We start from the raw sequence: 18,949 nt of genomic DNA on the forward strand, positions 1-18,949 counted from the left end.
AAGAGTTAAATGAATCTTAGTTAAGGCAAAAATATTTGCCTAACTCAAAAGTCATCTGAAATAAAACAGGAAGTAAAACCTGCTCAATTCCTCTCTCAAAATGCTGTTTACCTGAATGACTACTTTGCATTATTTCAGATGTTAAATCTTACTGAATGGCTGTATTATGCCTTACTTTGCAAACTATTGAACAATTCCAAGTAACAGGCAACAAAGACTTCTTTAGAAGAGCTACTGAATAGACTGATAGAGCACTTCTACTATACCATTAGATAGTATTTCCTTTATTCCTAAATCAAGTAAGGACCCAGTCACAATACCTGAGAAACAGAGAAATAAGCAAACTCCTGAATGTGTTTCTAACATTACTTAAGAACAAAAGTTAAAAAAAAAATATGAGGAAAAAAATATATCTAACATTTGTATCTTAAACACATGCACAAGAAGTAGCAACTTGTTCTGGGAATTTCCAAAGTTGCATTTTCCATAGCCCGATCCGTAAAGATGAAGCACATTCTAAAGCAAGTATGAAGAAACTAGTTAACACTGCATGGTTGATATATTCCTCCCTCTCTCTCCCTCTTTGATGTGTGGAAAGAAGTACAAAAGGAAAACTGAAATTAACAATGCAAAAGAATGATTTAACACAAAAAGGTGGAAAATGCCTGCCTTTTTTCAACAGTGGTTGTGCTGGAGCCTTTCCATCCTCGTCCTCCTCTGGAAAAATTTTAAAGATACAAAATAAAAAGATTAATTTCTTCTATGATGTTAATGAAAACACACTACTAGTGTACAGTAAAAAAATAGAAAATAAAGATGTAGAATGAAATGGATTTTGATACAAAGAAAAACACACAAATGCAGTCTATAAGATCCTGAGATTTATTTTTACTTTATAAAAAAAAAAAATCACATTGCTTACTTAACTATTAAGTCACTTCAAGCTTTTACTCTAAAAAGAAGAGGAAAGTTCGTTATTGTCCTGAATGATATCCTGAATGATTTGCATCTGTACATTAATATACTAGTCTGAGGTAAAAAGCCCTTCATAAATTTAGCAGCCTTCGAATCACACTTAATTATATAGATGGGTGGCACAATTCTCAAGCAATTTTTAATGCATGTGAAACTCATTCACAATTCATTGTCTAACACATTTTATTTAGGGGACCAGATGTTAAAGATCTATTTTTAATACTGGTAAGCTTTTAACCAAAGTACTTAAGTAATTAGACATCGATGGCTAGAAAAGCATGACAGACTTCTGTTCACAGACAAAAGAATCCCTTAAGTAATTTCCCCTCACCAAGTTTCCCTTGGTGAGGGGAAAGGGGAACTGAGGAGGGCATGAGAAGAGTGAAAGAGTAAAAATCTCAAATTTTATCTCTAACTAGCAAGTTACCTTTATGTAGAGTGGGAGGTCTCTCACTAGATGATGGAGTAAAAGCTATAGAAGTGTCTATCTCAGCCTTCTTGCTATAATCCACTTTTACTATGACATCCTTGGTACATGGAGCTTTTTCCTGGGATGACAGTAACTCTTCTTTAAGAAAGCAAAAAAACACATTGTAAACCAATTGTTCCAAATGATACTGCTAGAGGTATGTGACTATACTGAGACTGTTCACAGTTGGTTAAACTCTACTGCAACTGTTACGCTATGGCAAAAAGAGACGGGGGTAAAAAAAGGCAAAAACAAAAAAAAAATCTTATAGGAACTCCTTGAGAGTACAGAGAGGCTCCAACTCTGAGCAGAGCTGTAATTTCCTGCTACTTTCTTGCCAAATTTTGGATGTTGATTGAATTGCCACAAGCTAAACATAACACAGAGGTAGCCAATACTAAGGAAATACGACCAGGGGAAGAAAAATTTACTTGATAAAACATTTCCCATTTCTACTCCAACTCCAAGAGGAAGATGAGCCTTAGACAAGGCCCAGACTAAGTATGTGTCTCAACCAAATTTTCTTTCCAGGTGGCTTCAGTGGAGCTACTTGGTAGCTGTCAGGGTTAAAGCAAACTCACAGACTCTAGTAGATGCTAAGACCCTTCTGACATCTTGTTGTTTTATCTCCCAGCCTTCTCAACTATGTTGTTTTCACACTGCAGGTTCATTCCTTGCTGTTTCTCATAAACCCTTTGCTCTACACAGTCACAGGCTCTTTGCCCCTCTCTAAATCTTATGACATTCATATGTTTCCAGTGAAGGAACAATCCTCCCATCTTTCAGGAGGATGCCCCCTCCTACAGAGCTTATGTCACAACCGTTCTTCCTCACTGTAGCAATGTTGTATGGAGCAAGCTACAAACAAATCAGATGTTACCAATTCAGTAGACAGTTGCCACTAAAGCTCACAGGCTTTCTTCATTATTCTGCTTGAAGTTTAATTAAAATTATACCATTAGGCTTAAGACCACTACCTACAAAGCATAACAGTCCTCTACATTGAAAATAGAAAACCTTTCCAAACTTTAGAGATCTCAACAATAGTAGTTAAACTAGTGTGTATAGAGGTTGGCTACCCACGCCAGATGCACAGCATTCTTGGAGCATACAACTTTTGTTGTGATTTTCATAATTTCTAGACTGGCCAAATACTTCATACCAATTTGGCAGCCTCTAATTTATCAGTTTCAGTAAAAACAGTAAATCCTTGGAAGCAACTATATACAGTGCACCAACACAGAAAATTTAAGCACACAGAAAACCAAGCTCTGCTGCTGAACATGGGTTATTCTTATTTTATGTTTCAGACTTGACAATTTCAGTGATTTTTGTTCTGGAAGAGTAGTGTTTTGGTTTGTTTTTTAAAAATAACTTATCTTCAGTTAGTATTTTCAAAAAGCAGTATTAGAAGGGAATTAGAACAGCTAATCACCACATGAACAAAGTCTTACCTTGGCCCTGAAGGTGAGAAATGTCGAGACCCTCCTTTAAGCGGATAACAACTACACCATACTGAATGTCAAAGGCATCACTAAACGAAAGAAACAAAAAATGTTATAACTTTTCCTTCCCCAAGGACCTCTTTACACACCCTCTTTGAGGAAATTCCAGAGATTAAACACTGCTATTTAAATTCACAAATTATACGTTTGTGTTCAATTCACTGATGCCGTTGATAATTTGGAATTGAAACTGAAATTAACACCATACCCTGAAGAGAAACACATAGAAAAGACACATTTTCCTTCTCCTCCCTCTCCCCCTACTATGTACACAGCAATAAAATAAAAGCAACATAAACACATTTGTCCAGTCCTGTATAGAAGATGACAAGATACACTCAGAAATCTAAATTTATCTCCCCCATCAATAAAGGGTTGGTTTTTTTTGAGTAGACTACTTGATTTGAGCTTGACATCGTTCCAAAACATTCGGGTAGTTAACAACGTCTATGAAGTTGTGAATCAGAATCACATTAGCTGTAAGTTAGCTATAACTTGCATATTCCCATTCTATTTGATCAGGAAGGAACTCGCTCCTTTAAAAATTAAAGGGGGAAAACAACATTATTGTAGAAACAAGCAAAAAACCTGAATTGCTGCATAAAAGTGGAGTAAAATGAAAGACAGGAAAAACCCCAAGATATAAGACAGAAAAACATGAATTTAACTATACCATACAGTTTGCATGAGCCATTAATAATCAGTCCTTTAAGTATAAATATCTCACTACAAGCAACCATATATTTAGAGAACTCCCTCCCATGTAATTTCCATAGACAGGAATTTCTCAAGATTTCTCTCTTTAGACACAGAAAGATGATTAGAAATGTTCACTGTATCAACATATTCTATCATAAAGATAATTGAGGTTGATTTAAGAAAATGTTTTATCCATCAGCAAACTTTTTAAATTTATTAGTTTGTTAAAGTTGTACAGATTAGATTTCTATTGTGTGCTTCAGAAACTTTCAATTTCCTAAAGATTTTTCAGAAATACACTTGACCTGCAGCTATTACCTCCTGACACTTCTCTTTCAGGATGTAACTTAATGGCCTTGACAGGTCTTCCAGCACAAGGCATTCCAAAACACAATTGGAGAAAAAGAAAAAACTAAGAACTAACCCAACACGTTTCTTCATTTTTTATTGCATTTGGTGTTCTGTCTTTTCTCTTCATGAACTGAGAGAGTGGGAGGGTATGATTTTTTTTCCTCTTCTAGTCTCTGCCTGTAATCCCCCATTCTCTCTCTTTTAAATGCACAGTAAATGAGAAGTGTAAAGCACAAATAAAGTGGGACAAGCAACACTTACGGAAAACAAAAAAATCTTCTGTTTACACGCAAGGAGCAAGTTTTGGTTTTCTTGTTACGTAGCACAAGTTATTCTATCAAATTTTTCAGCTAGAATTGGTCTGCCTTTCAGTACTGTCAAGTTATACCGGGATTTCCTTTCCCATCTCTTTTTGGCCACTATATGACTTTGGGTGTCAGTGCTGTGTGTCTTGAAGTATTTTTTGTGTAAGAGAGCAAGAAAACGTTTAAGAGTGGATTCATTCACTGCTACACTTAATCTGAACAGAAGTAGTATTGGGAAAACCCTGCTTTCAATAAAACATGTGCTTTACAGAATTCAGCAGACTGGCGCATAAAACACTAGGCTCCATCTCTGCAGACAGTAACTCAAACTCAGACCACTGCCACAACTCTTTCTAGATGCAGAAGTTGTTATTGTATAGAAGTCTAATCTGTTTAAACTATGAAGACTTGCTTATTAATTTCCATATCAGAAAAAAACAAGATATTGAAGACGCTGGATCAGCAGCATGGAAAATCTGAGTCTACCTGGAAGAGGCCTCACACAACTAAGATCACCTTGACTTAGTACCAAATGTACTGAAATGAAACAGAAGAGGTTCACCTCTGTTTTCTACTTACTGGAATAAATTGATATAGGTTTCAACATCTCTCATGTCACTTTGTCTCCAGTTTTTCTTAAATCCAACAACAAGGGTGTTAGGTTTCATTCTGCCCAGACCAGCAGCCTAAGGAAAAGAAAAATAATAGTTTTAAAAAACGTGTTATTGAAACAACTAAAGGTTCTATTGTTTTCTTAAGCAGAAAACAAGTGGTTTTAGTCAAAGTTTTTAGAATTAAGAATTAAAACTTCCAATTTTGATGTTCACATTCACTACTTTCATTAGAAAAGTAATAAAGAAAGGTGTACCTGCATTAAGTATTGTCCTCCATCCCTCAAGTCCTCGGCATGTACTGGCGCATAGAAAGCCTTCATCTTGTTTTTAATGAGCCATCGCTGGTATTTAGCCAAATCAGTTGACAGTTCCTTCATGGCTTGTCTCCGGGGGCCCTTTCAAAATAAGGAAATAAAGGGAAGAGGGAACAAGAATTATCAGTAGTAAGAGTAATAAAGCCAACCTCCACACACACCCTCCTTTTTTTAATATTTCACTGCTAGAATCCAATTCAAGACGAATCTCCAAACATGCTTCCACGCTATCAAAACAAACCCCAAAAAACTAAACCTAAAACAAAATACAAGGCATTATCAGCAACAAGGAGTGGACCAGATTCTGTTTTTTTGGAAGAGGGCTGCTCAAGCTTTAGCAACTTTGTTCCTGCAAAGCACATCCCATCACTTCCCCAGCAGGTGGCACAAGTTATCCAAAGAATAAAGCAGTTTTAAAAGGAAAGGGCTGTGTAGTGAAACATACACAGATACGGGATGACTTCGTATTAAGCTTTATGTGTATATTTGTTTCAAGCTGTACAAGTGTGCCTCTGTATGTAATTCTCATCAGAAAGCCTTTATCACAGCAATGTTACTTCTGCAGTTTTATGCTGCAGTCAAAGTCATCTCCTCTTCATATACTTTGTTTTTATTATTTCCATCAGGACAAATCATTGTGTTCCCCCTAGATATCAAAATGCAGAGGTATATATATACACCTCAGAACAAAGTATGTTCAAGGACACGGTAGTCCAGTTTTTGCAAAAGGATACAGACTGACAAAATGGTCAGAGTTAGTGAAGAACAAGGTAGTGGCATCCTTCTTGTAGGAAAGCAATTTTAAACAGAGGTAGGGTATGTTCCCAGAATATCTCTAATCAGAATTGCTTTTCTACAGGAAGGATGACACTACCTTATTCTTTTCAGTACAGTCCTGCTTTTGAAAGCTGGTAATTCCATCTGCCATATCTTCCCTCACTTACTATTACACAGTTTGTCCCTTGCACTCACTGAAGTTTTAAGTTTGTATAAACAATTACAGTTTCTGAAGCTAAAACTGGCCAATCTGCTTAATAAAATGCATGTTCTGTGGATTGCATTAACTTGATCTGCTCTTACGTGTTCATTAGATGAGAAGCAAGTCATATAGTAGTACATGTGGCAAATTTAAATATATTTAAGAGTAATAAATTTGTACTTACAAGTTAAACTTGCTTATATGTTCTTAGTGATGTCATTGAAAAATTCTGGAAGCTAAACTATATGATCCCAATATGCTGAAACATATTCACCAACGTTTACCCAAGATGCAATAGCCTCTCCATAACTAACTGAAGTTTTAGTACAGAATATGGTATGGCAGCCAACTTATATCACAACTAACACAACTCATGACAAGTTTGATTTTGAAGAACAGTTACTTGAAGCTTGCTTCCTTCCCCCCACCCCACAACCTCTACAAGTCTGCTGTAGAAGATACTACTTTAATTAAAAACAAAAAGGAAGAACTGCTAAATTATGTCCTTGCAGAAAGAACAGCCCTCACACACATGCTCAACACCCCCAAAAATGCACACCTCATATCCTGACAAGAAACAGGGAAAGTTAGTGAAATACTAAGGGCTGAGCAGAAAGGGAATAGGAAAGAAAATACCTGCTCACATTACTGTTGCGCCTGCTGATGAAATTACTCTGATAACTGAAGGAATAAAAGACTACATGAAAGTTTAAGAGCAATTTTTAACTATTGCCAACATTGACAGCAAATTTACTGCTCAAGGTGGTTTACTTCAGCCCAGGCTTTGTAAGAAATCTGCAGAGGAATCAATCTCCCTGGAACACTAACACTGGCATGGCAGGAAATCTAGCTGTATACTGCACATTATTTTGACCAAGTGCTCTGTCCAAAGCATAAGAGTCCATGAGACTGCATGACCCAAGGACAGGAAGAGGCTCAGGCTATAATCCAGTGTTCACTTTACTCCTATAAAGCTTCCTCAGCTTTTAAGCATCAATGATCAAAGGATCAAAGGTACTAAGTTTGCAACATTTCTACTGTAGTATACCCAACTGGAATAGTTATGACCCATACATGAATGGATCCTACCAGTAAATCTGTTTTTTTGCACTCCTCAATGTCTAATGATTGCTTTCTTTTTTAAAAAAAACAACACAAAAACCCCACCAAACCCACCAAGATACCCATACACAAACAAGAAACGCAAACAAAAAAATAAATAGGTTAAAAACCACCAAAACACAAAACCAAACAACAAAAAACCCAAGGTAACATTAAAGACAGAACACACTTACCATATGTACATGGCCACATATCATCAAGCCCACATTCTTGGTGAAAGCATGGACAAGGTGAAGCAAAGCTGGACGTGCACTTGGAGCACCTGTCATAATTAAGCACTGAGGTCTAGAATTGCGAATAGATGAGGAGAAAAAAAAGGTTGGAATTAATTTCATCTGGAGTTGTGGGGGTTTTTTTCATAAACAGAAGTTTCTTCCAAATACTGGCCATAAGAACATAATCATCACTGGAGAGACAGTACTCTCCTCTACTTTTACAGGACTGTGTTAAATTAAGAAAAGATCAGTTTTTTCCACAATTGTCATGAGACCCATGATTAATTTGTTCCAAACTTAGTAACCTTTTAAAATCTGAAGGTTTACACATTTAAAAAGATCAGAAACATATTTTAGACAAGACTAGGTCAGAGGAATTATTTTCTTCACCCATTTGTAAGTCACAACCCTTTGCACCTTCTAGATTAGATTCTTCTGTGCCCAACAGAAAAACTGGTATTGCATGCCTTTTTATTTTTACATTACTGTAAAGTCAGAAGGTGAAGCCAAACAACGGCAAGTAAGTTATTCTAGACAACTTCCTAATCAATTTTAAAAGATGAAGTGTCCAGACTTCAGAATCCATTTCAGGAGATAATTTTTCATTTCATATGAATCACCTGAAATCACCTGTCTATCTCCACAGCAGCTGCAGTTCATCTTTCGTATTAGAATCACACTGAGTTCCCACAGCCACTTCTCAGAAGACTTGTTCTCTAGACCCTTCACCAGCTCCGCTGCCCTTCTCTGGACATGCTCCAGCATTCTATATTCCTCTTGATGTAAAGGACCCAAAACTGAACACGGGATTTAAGGAGCAGCCTCACCAGTGCCAAGTACAGGGGGACCATCACTTCCCTAGCCCTGCTGGCCATACTGTTTCTGGTACAAGCCAGGATGCTGTTGGCCTTCTTGGCCACCCGGGCACGCTGCTGGCTCATGTTCAGCTGGCCATCAACCAACACGCCCAGGTCCTTTTCTGCCGGGCAGCTTTCCAGCCACTCTACAGGATTACTGTAGCGTTGCATGGGGTTGCTGTGGCCCAAGTGCAAGACCCAGCACTTAGCCTTGAACCTCGGACAGCTGGCCTCGGCCCATAGATCCAGCCTGTGCAAAACCCTCTGCAGAGCCTTCCTACCCTCAAGCAGATTAGCATTCCCACCCAGCTTGGTGTCGTCTGCAAACTCAGAAATAATTAGATACTGAACTCCTCTAGTTTAGAATGTATCTCTAGAACTCAATTTTTTTGCCCTAGCTTAGAAACCAGTGTCAGAAGAAAAATAGCTCTCCTGAAGCCATGGTGCTTATAAACTGCCTTACATTAAGACTGTATTTCCTTAGGAAAACTATTTTAAAAGCTTGAAACTCAGAAAGCTATATTGTAGCTTCCCAAACGTAACAGCTGAAGTACTCTAATGCAATCCTAAATACATATGTATCAGCAGAGCATTTATTTACTGTATTAGCACAAGCAGAAAGTTGTATTTGGTAAGAATTTTCCTATAAAGCTTTTTTCTACATCAAAGTTTGCAACCCAAAATACAGCTGACAGAAGTAAAGGTTGCAATGCTAACCACAGATAGGTATTGCACATTATTTAATGCCAGCAAGTCTGAACATTGCTGCTCTTGATAACTGAGCAACAAAAAAGTTTCTGAACATAGACTGTTTCTTCATGTTAACAATGCAGCTTGATGTAACAGGTAATACAATGTTTGTAAATAGATCAGGGATTTTAATGTCACATTAGGACTTTGGGCTTCCGAAAGAAGAGCTATTTCATAATTAAACTTCAGGTTTTGTGGTTTATACCTAAAACAGCCACCTCCTTTCAGTTTGGAAGTGAAAAGTCCATTAACATTCATATTAATACAGTTTTAATTTAGTTTTGCAGTCATTCTTTGAGATTGTGCCGGTACCTATCATGATCAGTAGACACATCCAATTTCAACTATCTGTATGTATTCAACAGACATTGTAAGTACTTATCCTGTATATCAAGAAAATTTAGTCACTTGCAGGAGAGGCTAAGTGTCAGAATTGGGAGCATTTTCCCAATTGACAGGAAATACCATAGATCTTTAAAGTGAAAAACTGTGTTGCTACCATGTTCTGCATCCTGGACTTAACCTCAGTGAATGGCACCTGTATCAAGAATCTCTCCCCAAACTCACTCATTAAGTCCTGCCCTAAGTATGCAAAGTTTCTCAATGTGCAACAGAAGATTTTAGTAGCTAGATTCTCTTGCTAATATGCTGAGCATAAGAGAATAATACACTTCTGACAGCTGCAGCTGCAAGGGATGATGGAGATTTGCTAGACCAAGTGTCAACACTATAAATCCTTTGCTGGGCATAGGCAGAATGTAGGAGGTAACTGCTCTATTTCAAGAGACAGGTCAACCGAACCTCCACCCCTGCAAATACAAAAAACTTGACTGGATATAGCCCTGAGCAATCTGATGTAACATCAAAGTTTGATCTCACTTTGCAGCTGGATCTGTGGGATTGCACAAGACCATATGGTAGAGTAATATTCAATCTATGATTATTTATTTGGAGGAATTACTTTTAAGTCAGTAATTTTTGTTAAAATTTTTTGAAACATCCTTCTTCTGTAACAGCTTATTCTAGAGAAGTTTTCTATCTGCAAGATCAAAAACTCCTTGAGTAGGACCCTTCTGAGCAGACAACATATCAGTTCTCTTCTTCAGTTGTGTGGAAAACAATCATGTAGCCTGTCTGCTGTTACAGAAGTGCTATGACAGAATATGTCTAATGTGAAATAGCTGGTGTTGAGAACAACATCCACCTAAAATCTTGAGGATTTTAGGTTAGATCAGTTTTATCCCAAGAATGTGGACTGAATGCTCATTAGCAGTTTGGAGCGTATGTTCCAATTCAGTTTCAAAAAGTAATGCAATTCACAGTTCACAATGCAAACGATGACACATCTAATGATAAGCAGGCATCACCCACAGACTTGCTTCTAAAGTGCACTCTTAATCAGAAATAAAATACTTAATGTACATTAAGTCCAGAGGATGTCCACTGTGATGAAATTCAAAGTTCTTATAACCCACAGCAGATGAACAGGCATTTAATGGAAACCGTGATAACAATCATTGTGACAGTACCTTACTGAATACATGTAAGTAATCTCTTATGTCTTTAATATTAACTGTTACCTAAAGTTTTTCACGTGATCTTCCACTCCCGAGAGCCGAATAGAATGCTGTAGCGCATTCAAGTAAGTCAAAGCTTGCGTTGAGGATCCCCAGTTCACATCTGTTGGAAGATTTGAAATTCCAGTTACTTTAAAGCTGTTCATCATAAAACTACATGATGGAAAACAGAATGTCAAAGACCACTGAAAAAGACATTTAAGCTACATCTTGGTACACTCTACGCAGTACTAGCCACCAAACCCTACAGCTAAATAGGCAATTCTGTTTAAAGGTAACATTTCTATGTAAGTTTTAGCAAACAAATTACAAGTTTGATACTTTACAATTACAGGAAGAAAGAATTGAGGGGTTTTTTTCCCCAACTTTTCAAAGATTGTGACAACTTCAGAGTATAAAAATATAACACTTCAGGAAAAAAATGCCATGTTTAGTTGTTTCCTTACTACAGCAAAGGAAAAAGAAGTCTCAAAACATTGCCTGAAGTCTTTCTGTATACAATTTTTCCTCCAATTTTCATTCAAATGCTTATGTCTAAATGCAAGGCATGTATCTTAATTTGGGAGCAGGGGGAACAACATTGGTGACTATACAGGCATAATTACATTTCACTACAATTAAAAAGCCTGAAACAGAAGTTTGAACTGGTCAGCCAAACAGAAATAAGTTATCTTTTTTTTTCCTAAAGGCTATCACTTTTTTCCTTCTTCTATATCCCTCTTCCCGCCACCATAACCAAAAGAAGCCCCTAAACATACCTGGCTTCTTGTAAGTGACATAAATGTAGAGTCCAAGGACTATGACATACGTTAGAAGTGCTGCCCACCAATTAATGACAAACATCACAATGCAGCACAGAACAGCTCCAACAAGAGAAATCCACATATTGTAGTATTTGAAAGCAGGCCGCCAACCTAATCAAAATATAATTTGGAGAATAGAAAAGAGGGGGTAAATTAATTTAACCATTACTTCAAGCAAAGGAAGGTGCTACCCCTTTTTTTCCTTCCCTAGTGTTCTGCATCACCTTTCATGTGAATGTGTGACAGTTTTGGTAATGTACAAAATAGTGTCTTTGTCACATTTATGCTTTCAATTTTCCAACAATATTCAAATGAATTCGTACCTTTCTTACACAGATATGTAAATGTTCCTAATTTTGCCCTCTAAAAATTATCTCAGACGGGAAGCTTGAGCATACTTGTGCCAGTATGTCTATTGAATCAGGCTACATGAATCTTTCGCAATAGCTTGCCTGACAATTGATTTTTGCTTTCAAAAGTAGCATAACATAAATCATCAGCTCGTGACTCTCTCACATACTATTAACTAGTAAAAATACACAACTAGACATTTTCACATGGACAAAATTTTCACCACATTAAAAGGAAAAACAGCAGAACCTGAATATGTCAAAATGTCACTGTTTCACATCCTTGTTTGCCACAAATTTGTCAAAAGTCAGGTAAATACCCACACACACTCCCACTAGCACACAGAAGATTCACAAGAGTATTAGACATAGAACTGTTGTGTAAACAGTTATGCACATGCTCTAACAAAATGGTACCTACCAGTTCAGCAACTTAATAAGCTTTTAAGGGTATTACTTCAGTACAAATGCATAGTGGACTGGATATGATATATATCTGTTCTGCAAGTACTTGGTTTTGGCTTGTTCTTATAATCTAACTAGCCTCCCACATCAAAGGCTATAAAAACATTGCAATACCACCTGTAAATCCAGTTTCTTCTGAACTAGAAGATAAAAAATTATCAGAGTAATCCAAACATGACAAAAGGGTGGTTCCTGAATGACAGATACTGAATTAGCAAGAAAGCTTTCTTAAAGAGTTCCTGAATAAATGCTGAATTATCTTGTGTTCCCTCAGCAAAGATGACAAAATTAGTAGCTCCCAAGCTTTGCTGGGTCACTCAGTCCTGAAAATTTCAGAAGGCCCAAGTACACACCATACTACACTTTTAATTCAGATGCACCATGATAGTCAAACAGGTATTTAGTAACTAAATTAAACTAAAATAATTTGTATTAATACCTTTTAAATTGTATTTATGCATAAAGAAATTGCAGGTTAAACTCACCCCCAAAATGTAGTTCCTACCTGGAGATTTTGCCAGAGAGGCATGGAATACAGAGAAATTAATCAAGGCATATGAGGCCAAGAAGAAGTTCGAAATAATTGGAGCAATAACGTTCAGTTCAGCTGTAAAACAAAAAACAAAGTAGGCTGTTATGAAAGTTATCATCCAATGTTGCGGATTCCATAGTAAAAAAAAAATCTGCTACAACTATTTTCTGATGTACTCTACAAAGAAAGTTTGTTCTTCCTGTTCAACAGACAGCGCTTTCATCTTAATGGTCCCTTAATTACCAAGTTATATTTTAGTTGTCAGGAAATGTAACTTCTAGTTTTAAAAATATAAACATTTCTCCATACTACCAAGTGTTCTAGGACTGTCACTTTCCAAGCACTACATACTTTCTCAAAATATTTCATTGAGAAAACTTCTTTCTCCACCATGGCTTGATCAAACATTGCACCAATACACTGGGTTCTGAACACCAGAAACAGTAGTCTGAGCATTAATATGTCTGCAGTATGTCTCCAGCTCAATTCTCAAACAGCAAAGAACAAGATACTAAAAGTTTAAGAGACAACCAGCCACAGTGAATGGCAACAGCAGACAAAGTTAGTGTGAGCAATGTCACAAAGATGTTCATCTGCCCATATTTTAAACGAAAAGTCACAGCAGTAGTTAGTATAGTGCATTATTAAAGACCAATACCATCATAACAGTGACAAGTACATCCTTTTTAGTGAAACAAATGGAAGAACCTGATGGTCTCCTTTCCTTGAGGCAGTATGGTACAAATTGTTTATATGTGTACTCTCAGCACCAAAACCCAGGTATCAAAACGCAGACTCCACATTTCTACTTGTTGTAATAAAATTTGCTAGTCAGCATGTCCCTACTGCAGCATCATGGGTATACCTGTGCTTTACGCAGACTTGGGGGAAGGATGAAAGAGCAAACTGGGAAAAGAAGTTTAAAGGCAGTGGCACAGGACCCATGCATGGACACAGCACAATTAGTTTGCAACCTACACAAAACACACGTAATTCTACCTAGACTATCTTTACCTTTAGCAATAGCAGCATCAGCACTCACCTCTACTGTTTGTAACCTAACAGAAAAACACACTTCAAAAAGTATTGTTCATGCAAGTTTGCCACTTACTGAAGCTGTAATTATTAGAAATCTGAAATAAACTTTCATATTTACAAGATATAACATCTGTCAGCCTCGAGCAAAAGATGTATTTTTATGGATTGGTGGTATTCAAAGACAGGTACCTATGGTTATTAAGAAAAGTGCAGTATTGCTACAGTTCAATTGAAATTTATCATAGTTCTAGACAGTTACATCTAGAAGATAGGAGAAAGTAACCCTCAAAATAAACAGGTTTAGAACGCTGGCTTGGAATTAAGCTGTGCATTACACCTCTAGGACACTGTTATCAAGGCATGATATAGAATTGAATGCTTTGTAAAGAACAAAAGAATATTGAGATTTATTATAATTTCAAACTAACCAATTAGTATGAATCCAAGAGCAATTAAAAATGTTAGAAGATATCCTCTCAGTGGTTCATTGTTCTTCCCATAGCCTTTAGCAAACATCTGAAATCCTGGATAAATGTTGTCCTTGCACAAAGCCTAAGAAAAAATAAAATTCAAGAGTCAGCATGCATTTTGTTCAAAATGTATCCTTTCTAATGCAGTCCTCCACTGTGTATTATCTTCCTGAAAGGATGTTTATAGCCACCATGTACTAATGCTATTTTCAATTGTCTTTGCAAGTTGACATTTTGCATTTCCAATATTCTATCCTTTAGTAATTTCTACCTGTAAGAACAAGCTTTGCTCTTCTGTAAGTAATTAACTACTTGTGTCTTACAGTTACAAAGGGTCCTTCTTTAGAGGCAATGCTTTCTCAGGAAGTGGAAAGTTTGCCCTATGCATCCACTAGTTCTCTGCATCAATACTTGTGCTTCTATTTGCAACAAAATCCATTCTATGTTTGACAGCCCACTGAACTTTTGGGAAAGAAGGTCATTAGAGGACACTGAAGCCTTACCCAATTAAGAGAACTTGTAAGAGAAAAAATGAGATTAAATGGTTGAAAGAAGGTAAAGCAAAATACGTTCAGGAACACCAACAAAATCAATCTAAATTATTTAAGTGAGAACTGGTACACAATTATTTCAATAATGTATTCTTTGAGGATTAATATTCCACAACTACAGGTTCTACTTCAATTCTGTCCTCTTCTATGATTAGTTTGAGAAGTGAACTAATCTATTCTCTTTGTAATGTGCTCCACTGTTACTGACAACAAACAACATCTAAAGGAGTTTGTAGATTCCTGTAATGTTAGTTACATTTACAACTAATCTCTAAACTAACAAGAAACATGAAGTCTGGAACAAATTATAGTCTAGCTATGTTTAGTAACAGTAACAGTTTTCCCATTCTAAGCAACTGGTATGTCAAGTATTACGAACCATGATGGCGGTATGTCAGAGTTCCCTTCCAAAAATTCTGATTCAAAAGTTAATAAAAATTATTCTTTAAAAGATAATGGGTTTGCTTCCATACTTACCTGGAAAATCTTGGGTGCACTCACAAGGGACGCTAATGCAGACGACAGGGTGGCTGAAAAAATACCTGCAGATATCAGTGGTGCAAATCCTGATACCATGCTCATCACCTGGAAGCAAAATAATTATTTGTTTAAAAGAATATGAAAAAGTATACTATACAAACGGCTGGCAACAATAACTACAGAAAAAGTAAATACTATGTAGCCCTCACTTAAAAGCTGTTTGAGTATCACACATTCCTATCAATGAATGAACAAGGGACCAATCAGGGGATATGAATGGATCCTCATTTCAGAACAAGAGAAGGTAGTTTTCCACACAATACATAGTCCAAACATGTAATTCTCTGGTCAAAACAATCAATAGCGAAAGTCTCCATGGGTTCATAAGAGGATTTAAAATAAATTATGGAAGAAAAATACATTGGAATTTGTTACCTATTTTGAACTAGCCTACTGCTGAATAACAAGGTCTCAGAAAGCCCAAGTGACAAACAACTGAAATCAGGGAACATCTTGGGAAAACTGATTATCTTTCGCAACATCTCCATCACTTTAAGTTACATTTGTTTTACATGCAAAACCACAAGGCCAGGAGAAACTTGCTTCCTATCTCTCCAAGATCACATCTTAGGACGCCTTTGTAACCCTGGTGAGTGGAATACAATATGCAATTCTTGGTAGACTGGATGACTAACAAAATAAATGCTCAGTAAGTTAAATGTAAGAGAACAATATTGGTAAGACATTAAATAAATTCCAAATTAGAACAGCAGTTTCTGTCTAATTGCCATACAGCCTAAACACCCTCTTATACCATTCTACTGATTGCTTCCATACCACAGCTGCATGAGCTTTGCATGCGTCAAGTGAATTAAGATGCAGAACTATCTACATATTTAAGAAACAATCATGGTTTAATAGAGTACTTTCCTTTATGAAACAAAAGCCTAAGCTGTTTAAAGGCACCTTGTGTTTAAGAATGTGATACCACCTTGAAAAAGCTTGGGTTTAGTCAGTGAACCAAATTCAGCATGGTGCCTTTCAAGCACAACGTGTCAGAATGAGGTTCTGCATCATTTGCACTGATTACTTCGCTCTTTTATCCTGATAACCTCACCTACAGTTATGAAAGGGACTGAGGGAAGGCAAAAAAGATCATGCAGAAGTGTTTAGTTTTCAAGTTACTGTCACCTGAAGTAAAATCTCTCTAAAGCAGTCCTACTAGACAGGATATGCTCTCAGAAACAATATACAAGTTTTACTCATATTGCTAGGGCTAAAATTAGCATTCTTCTCCAGATCACACTAACAAAGACTGCTGGCTCTCTTAGTCAACTGAATCTCTACACTACGTCAGGTTTCATTGGTCAGTTCAAGGCATGCCATGCTTAAAAAGAGAAATTAAATAACTGCAGGTGCATAAGATGCAAGTGAAGTAGCTGTCATAGTACTGTAATGAATGAGAGAATTTCCCGAGACATATTTGTAGTCGACAACAAAAAAAAAGTAGGACAGGCCTTTACTCATAGATGAATAAAACTAATGACATACACACTAAGCTATTCCTCCTACACTCAGGTTTAAGTTAGTTTTATAATCAACAGAAAAAGTTAGTTGTAAACGCCAGTTCATAACTACGCTACATAGTAGTTCTAGAAGAGAAGTTAAGGGCATAAATGCTTTACTGACAAATATTTTAGAAAGAAGCCTTTGCTATAGCAACGCAATAAGCAAGTATAGAATAATCTTTGTAGAAGCAGTATGAAAATTTTCTTCCTTGCGAGGATGGCTTGATCAATCTTCCTTGAAAGGGCTTCTTATAGACAGGATCTATGCACAAGTCTATCACTTTCCTTCCCATCTGATTTAAAACACTGTTATTCTGAGGCTTCCACTTTAGTACACTCGCATCAGTTACCTGCAATTTAGTTCTTAACAATCTAGTCAGATTTCACATTTTTTTCCAAGTCCAGGTCCTGTTCATTGCCTCCATTTATTTACACTATTTTTGAGTATTACATCTGCTTTATAAATTTGAAAGAAATCTAAGTAAGATATATGCAGATAATACTTGCCTATTTTAAAAGCTACTAATAATACAAGAGACATTAGGAAGCTTATTCTAAGCTAGGGGAACAAAAGTGGAACCAGTTCCAGAAGAACTAGTATGCTATGGTGTTAAACACCCCTCCCTCCCCACCTAATACACACACACACACACCAAAATCCAAACCTCATGATCACACAAGCAAGCAGCCCACATATGCACTCAGCTATAGCACTGCAATTTTCATCCTTGAAAGAACACACAGAATTAGGACAACACACACCTAGTAAAAATAGACCCGTTGCCACTGGTGTGGTGGGACAGATATATAGTTACTGTCAATAAAGGGACTCGTCTTGGCATTTACTGTTTAGACAGTTTCTTAAATTTCAAACATACGGTATAATGAAGTCTTGTAACTTTGACTACAGTTTCAGTTCTTTGGTCCAGCCATTGTGGAGAAGAAAAAAATGCCACATGAAAACAAGCACCAGTTTCTTTAAAGTTAATTTTTTGTAATGAATATGGAAAAAGCATTGTTCAACTCCACCTTCCCCTAACTTTCTTGAAATGTTTTACAGCTGCCTTCCTTTGTAGGAGGAATGTTTTAGCAGAACTTTTGTGCTGTTTCTGGAATGGAGTTTCATGCTACTTTCACCCGAAGTTGATAAAATTCTGCATTTGAATTACCCAAAGCTATAACTTATTCCACGGAAGTTCCAGGCTGAGGTTACAGAGACCAAAACAAGTTTCTGAACTCACTCTTCTACCAGGTGACAGCCTGGGCACAGAAATGTCATTGACACTGAGCAGAAAAATGTCCAAAGCCTGTGAGGACCTGTAATTCACTTACATAGACTGCAACACAAACTAAAGATGATCTTTCTATGCAATTCTGACTAAGTCTGTCTTACCAACTGTTCTCATTTTAAGTTTCTTAGCATCATCTAAACTTTCCACAGTAAAATTGTACTACAAGTTGCCCATTTGCTGCCCAAATTCAAAACCTGAGCTGCCTAAACACTAACCCCAAATCAACACTTTGCCAGAAGAACCGAGTGCAGCACAAAGCGTACCAGTGATAAAATCAGGCTGTGCACACAAGTAAACTGGCACCTTCAGCCTCAGAACCTGCATGCTCACAAGCTATAAGGCAAATACAACAATCTTTGCTCACTTTAGGGATTAATTTATAAGAGTGAAGTTATTAAACCTACAGAAAGAAGTTCTGTTTGTTTGAAGAGCTTAAGAGGTATGCAAGTTTGGAGCACAACTCCCCCTGCACTGTGACTTGCATATTAAGAAAAAAAAAAGTCTCCTTACAGATACCATCCAGAGCTACTGAGCGCAGGTTCAGTTAGAAAGTGTAAAACAGTGTATCTATAGGTAGACAGCCTCTCATGCAAACTATTTCCTCCTGACAACTTTTCAAAAGGCAGAATTGGACTCCGCAGAAATGCACAGCAAAAGCTGTGAGGATG

General features: G+C 36.9%; 1 protein-coding gene across 1 annotated transcript in view; it reads right to left on the reverse strand.

Annotated features, from left to right (window-relative positions):
- SLC12A2 (solute carrier family 12 member 2) overlaps positions 1–18,949 on the reverse strand; it is a 60,339-nt gene that overhangs the window by 8,619 nt on the left and 32,771 nt on the right. The window contains exons 11-21 of the mRNA XM_055698994.1: positions 15,419–15,526; positions 14,349–14,472; positions 12,856–12,957; positions 11,491–11,646; positions 10,736–10,835; positions 7,507–7,618; positions 5,173–5,313; positions 4,884–4,990; positions 2,899–2,978; positions 1,403–1,543; positions 670–717 (exon numbers count right to left, since the gene is read on the reverse strand). Coding sequence (XP_055554969.1) covers positions 670–717; positions 1,403–1,543; positions 2,899–2,978; positions 4,884–4,990; positions 5,173–5,313; positions 7,507–7,618; positions 10,736–10,835; positions 11,491–11,646; positions 12,856–12,957; positions 14,349–14,472; positions 15,419–15,526 — 1,219 coding nt within the window. The remainder of the gene's footprint in view (positions 1–669; positions 718–1,402; positions 1,544–2,898; positions 2,979–4,883; positions 4,991–5,172; positions 5,314–7,506; positions 7,619–10,735; positions 10,836–11,490; positions 11,647–12,855; positions 12,958–14,348; positions 14,473–15,418; positions 15,527–18,949) is intronic.

This window comes from Falco cherrug, chromosome Z, assembly GCF_023634085.1.
Source record: "Falco cherrug isolate bFalChe1 chromosome Z, bFalChe1.pri, whole genome shotgun sequence".
Lineage (NCBI taxonomy): Eukaryota > Metazoa > Chordata > Aves > Falconiformes > Falconidae > Falco > Falco cherrug.